At 48.7% G+C, this 5707-nt stretch overlaps 1 protein-coding gene across 1 annotated transcript; it reads right to left on the bottom strand.

The window, feature by feature from the left end:
• Window positions 1-671: 671 nt before the first annotated feature.
• On the bottom strand, window positions 672-1402 carry LOC131496954 (reprimo-like protein). Its single transcript, XM_058702832.1, has one exon. The coding sequence runs from the start codon at window positions 1400-1402 to the stop codon at window positions 818-820; it is 585 nt and encodes a 194-aa protein (XP_058558815.1). The 3' UTR covers window positions 672-817.
• Window positions 1403-5707: the final 4305 nt, after the last annotated feature.

Raw genomic sequence — 5707 nt, forward strand, 5'->3', positions numbered from 1 at the left:
CTTGTAATTTACCTAGATCTAGCGCCCCACCAACCCCCAGATTAAATTTTTATTCACTGTTCTGATATATTAATTTTGCTTTTCTTCCCTTTTGCAGGTAAGTCACTGATTTTTCTTTTTTTTCCCCCTCACGGAATAGATTCCAATTTCCCAAAGATTTCAATAATCTCCCCAGCTGTCTGGCCACCCCGCAGGACCTGCCCGTTCCCCTCCAGGACTACGGCCTCCTGGCCTCCTCCAAGTGGGGTCTCAAGAGCCCCCCACCTACCCCCCACGGCTCCGCAGTCAGGCGGCCAACCCGCCTGTGAGGTACACAGCGCACCCACCCCGCCCCAGCCAACACACCTTACACTTACACACACACTCCGTGAAGAGTTGCGAATGGGAAGCCGCCGGAAGCCCGACGGCAGCAGGTTTATTACCACGGTTCTTTCCAAATGCAAAATCCGGCCCACGAGCTCAGGGATTCGGATTCCTCAACTTGCCGCACCCTGCAACTCACCCGCACGCGGACGCGTCTACGTACGCACAAAACTCCCCCGCACGTGACCTCAGCCCCACGCAGCCTCCCACGACCTCTCCCACCCCGCTACGCTGAAGCGCACACTGGACCGACCCGGGTGTGGAAGTCCCTTCCCGCGCCACCGCCTCGAGTCTCACCGTGTCCCCGGGCCGGGGCGCCCCGAGGCCCGTCGCTGTTCCTTGCGCGGCCCTCCAGGCGGCGGCGGCGGCGGCAGAGCCCGGGAGGGGCACGAGGGTCCCGGTCTCCCTTCTCGTCCGCTTGCGGCCGGGCTGGCGGGGACGGGCCGAGGCGGCCTCAGTACAGCCCCAGGATGGCGGCGCCCACGTCCTTGGAGGGCCGGCGCTCCTCCACCAGAAAGTTGCTCATACTCTCCGACTTGATGAGCAGGTTGCAGCCCAGGAAGAACACGCCGAAGACCACGGTGAGCGACAGCACGCAGAGCACAGCGATCTGCGCCACGCGCGACACCCACAGGCTGCGCTCGTCGGGCGCCAGCCCCGCGGGGACCCCGTCGGTGGCGGCCAGCGGCGCGCCCCCGGGGCAGCAGCCCAGCCACGTGCCCAGCCCGTGGCTGCGGTTCCCCAGGGTGGCCCCGCCGCCGCAGCCGCCCAAGCCGCCCGCCGCCTCCAGGCCGCTGTGGTTCAGGAAGGTCGCGTTCTTCGCAGCACGGCGCCCGGGGTCTCGGCGCGCCGGCCGGGGCGCGCGGGGAGGCTGGCCGGCGCCTGCGCTCTCGGAGATGCTGGGGTCCATCCGCGGGCGGGGAGAGGGGAAGGCGGGAGGCCGCCCGCGCGCCGGCACCCCTCGGGCCGCCTGGCCCTGGGCACCGGGCGGGAAGCGGCGGCCCGGAGGAACGAGCAACAGGCTGCGCGGGAGCTGCATCCGGAAAGCCGAGCGCGGGTCGCGGTTGCCTGCTGCGCGGCTCGCCGGCCCCGCCGCCCCTCCCCTAGCAACGGCCCCGCCCCCTCCCGCCTCCTTCCTGCTCCCCCCCCTGCGGCGCCCCCCACCCCCACCCCCCCGGAGTCCTCTGGGTCCGAGAAGCGGGCAGCCCCGCCCCGGGGGCAGTGGCGGAGGGTTTCGGGCTGGGAAATCTCCCCGAGGCGCCCATTCCGGGAATCGGTGCTCGTGGCGGTTCAGCTCCTCCTGAAGTCGGCCCTAAATTTCTGCTCCGCTCTTTGGCTCCCAGTAGACCTTCCTGGACATCAGAGAAGTAGCTCTCACCCCTGGCGTTGGCTGCCCTCCTCTCTCCCTTCTCCATTGGGGCGGTGGCGCTGGGTCCGAGCGGTCCCGCCACGCCCCTACCCGCTCCTCGCTGCAGTCCCCAGGCTGAAAGCTGTGGCTGCGGGGCGTGCTGTCTTCGTCCTTCCCACCCCACCCCCATCCTGCCCCATTTGATTTTTTGTTTTTAATTCAAAAAGAAGTTATTGAGGTCTCCCCCCACCCCCGTTCCTTTTGGCAAAAAACGCACCATTGCAAACTAGAAAGTATGGATTAGCAAAATGAAAAAAAAAATCGAAAACCTCAAAATCCTACCCCCCAGAGTGTCGACGTTACCACCTTGGTACAAAATCTGGGCTTTTTTTCTTTGCGAGTCTCCATACATTTATTCAAATAGAGATGCATTGTTAGTACCTACTGTTTTGTCATTTAATTGTGTATCTTTTCGTAGTGATAAATATTCATCTACAACAGTGGTTCTGAATATTCTGGAGGACTTATTATGTCGGGGTTGGGGGCCCCAGAATGTGCATTACTAATACCCTCACAGGTGATGTTCATGCTGCTTCCGGGTCCTGCTTTGAGAACTACTGATCTGTAATACAATTTTTAGTGAAGGAATGGTGTTTCAAGGGTAGAGACTACTACCATGTATTTAAGGAAGATGTTTATTTTTGGATATTTTAGTTGGCCCCCTTTTTTTGCATCAGAACCAATATTACCATAAAGAGCCTGTATCAAAGTGTATGCAAAAACTATTTTTTTCTTGATTTTTTGAACGATGGACCCACAGAATCCAAAGATTACATCCTACCAAATTGCTCTGCAGAAACGAACCAGTTTACACTGCAGCCCTATGGGGAAGGCGGGGGGCATTGCCCCCGATCCTGGTTATTGTCATTATTTTCATATCTTTGCCTGTGTTTATGGGATGTGGGATGGTTTCTCATCCTTGTATAATTTGCATTCTTTGAGCTGTGGAGAAGGAAGGAAAGCATCTAGGAGTCTTTGAGTCCAGGCAGAAGATCCTGTGGGAGGCTTAGATTCCGCTGGTGGTGGCGGAGGGAAAGACCTGAGGATGGAAAGGGCTTGGCAAGTGGGTGTGAGGGTACCCAGGATGTCCCCAGCATGGAGTATCTCAAAGCCACCGCTCCGCCATTAGAACTAATTCACGTGTGTGTGTGTGTGTGTGTGTGTGTGTGTGTGTGTGTGTGAGAGAGAGAGAGAGAGAGAGAGAGAGAGAGAGAGAGAGAGAGAGACAAAGGAGTATGTGAGAAGAAAAGATTTGAATCAAACAGCAGAGACCACCATCCCTACATTAAATAAGAATTAGTGTATTTGGTGGCACCATCACCCAGGTTTCTCTCACATCTAGCGGTCCTGTGTAGCAAATAGTTGTAGTTATTTTGCATTTTGACCGAGAAATGACCTTTTCATTTTGCAGAATTCTCCGTGACAATTATCTGACCGAATTACGTAAAGACACATTTGAAGGCCTGCTATCCCTCCAGTATTTGTAAGTTAATCAGTTCATCATTTATTATGAGTTTTTAGTTATATTATTTATTAAAATATACAGGGTTCAAATTAGATAATTGCAACAATTTCTTCTTACAGTAGAATTCTATAATTCTCTATAGGGGAATTCTATAATTCTCTCTATTATATTCTATAACTCTGTGAGTCTGTGGGGACCCAGCCCATCTCTAGCATTAAATACCTCCTATGCATTTTCAACTTTTTAATTTTATAGACAAGATGTAGGAAAAAGCCCTTCAGTTGTAGAGGAAAAGGGGTAATGAAGTCTGAGCCATTATGGACACCCATATGAACCTTGTTATGTAAGTGTTCATATACCATCTGCTTTTATTTATATTTATTATTTATGGCCCATGGATCAAATCCTGTGTATGGTCTGTCTTGATACAACCTATGAGTTCAGAATGATTTTCGTGTTCTTAAAGGGCTGTAAAAGAGAAAAGAAGGGAAAGAAACAGAGAATATGTGACAGAGACCGTATATGGCCTGCAAAGCCTAAAATATTTACTGTCTGGCCTTTACAGAAAAGGTTTGAAAAAGTTGGCTTAGTAAAATGAGAGGAATTGAAGTTAACCTCAAATTGTCACCTACAAGACAAGAAAATATAGAACACTTACATTAATTTGAATGCCATTAACCCAGAATTTTTAAATAATTTAATCTAAATTAAATATTTGAATATTAAATATTTAACTAAGCAGGTGAATTATGTAAGCAGTATTACCAAGTACATATTAAATTATCAAGAGAACAGATTAAGGATTTCAGTGTGGGAAATTGTATTAGTTTATTTTTTTATTATTATGTTTTATGTAATTTATTGTTAAGTTAGCTAACATACAATGTGCTCTTGGCTTCAGGAGTAGATTCCTGTGATCCGTGTGGAACTTCTTATGCCACCATAAAAATAGATGTTTAAAATGATGGTTAAGGGGTTGGGGCTCCTGGGTGGCTCAGTTGGTTGGGCGTCCGACTTTGACTCAGGTCGTGATCTCACAGTTTGTGGGTTCGAGCCCCGTGTCGGGCTCTGTGCTGACAGCTCAGAGCCCGGAGCCTGTTTCAGATTCTGTCTCCCTCTCTCTCTGCCCCTCCCCCACTCATGCTCTGTCTCTGTCTCTCTCAAAAACAAATAAACATTAAAACAATGATGGCTAAGGGGCACGTGGCTGTCTCAGTCATTAGAGTCTGCAACTCTTGATCTCGAGGTTGTAGGTTAGAGCCCCACGTTAGGTATAGAGATTACTTAAAAAAAATGAAATCTTTAAAAATATAATGATGGTTAAGTGGTATAGTTAGAAATGTTTACACTAAACAAACATCAGAAATGCCTCTAACTTCGCTAATTACAGAACAAACATCTCTCCAGCCTCATTGTCAAGGAAGAAATGTTTGCATATATCTCTGTACATTAGACATGCTGAGATACTAATGTTCTTTGCTATGGAGGTTCAGTGTTTATTCTTCGTCCATGCCATCCAAAGCTGTGTATTTCATTAATCCTTTTTAAAAATTTTTTTTAATGTTTATTTATTTTTGAGAGAGAGAGAGAGAGAGAGAGACAGAGGATGAGCAGGGTAGGCACAGAGAGAGAGGGAGACACAGAATTGGAAGCAGGCTCCAGGCTCTGATCTGTCAGCAGAGAGCCCAATGTGGGGCTCGAACCCACGAACCGTGAGATCGTGACCTGAGCTGAAATAGGACGCTTAACTGACTGAGCCACCCAGGCGCCCCTAAAATAAAGAAATAAACTTTAAAAAGAAAGAAGGAAAAAAGGAAAGATCCTTGACCTGGCAGTCAGAGGCAGATGTTAGTCTCAGCTCTGTTGGTCAACAGCTGGGTCACTGCAGACATTTCACTTAACCTCACTGAGCTTAATTTCCTCATCTGTTAAACAGAACGAATACTTCCTGACCTACAGCACAGGAATTGGGGGGTGGGGGGATTACTCTGAGGGCAGGACTTGCTTTTCTTCTTCATTTTGCATCCTCAACACTTGGCTTGGTTCCTGACACATGTAAGTATTCCGTTAAGGTCTGTTACATAAATCAATTATAAAATACATATATGTAAAATCCTTGGGAAAGATAAAGACAGTTCTGTCATAGTATAAGCATGTCAAAATTACCTATGTGTTTTGGAAAAGGATTGGGAGGGAATACAGAAAACCTGGTTTGAACTGTTAGCTGATAGGATTATGGATAAATATTTTACTGTTTTATTTTTATCTTAGCCCAAACAGTTCATGTTAATGTTCTTGAAAAGTCGAATGTTCTTTTTTTCTTTAAAAAAAAAAAATTTTTTTTTAATGTTTATGTATTTTTAAATTTTTTTTTCAACGTTTTTTATTTATTTTTGGGACGGAGAGAGACATAGCATGAACGGGGGAGGGGCAGAGAGAGAGGGAGACACAGAATCGGAAACAGGCTCCAG

Source organism: Neofelis nebulosa, chromosome 16 (assembly GCF_028018385.1).
Source record: "Neofelis nebulosa isolate mNeoNeb1 chromosome 16, mNeoNeb1.pri, whole genome shotgun sequence".
Lineage (NCBI taxonomy): Eukaryota > Metazoa > Chordata > Mammalia > Carnivora > Felidae > Neofelis > Neofelis nebulosa.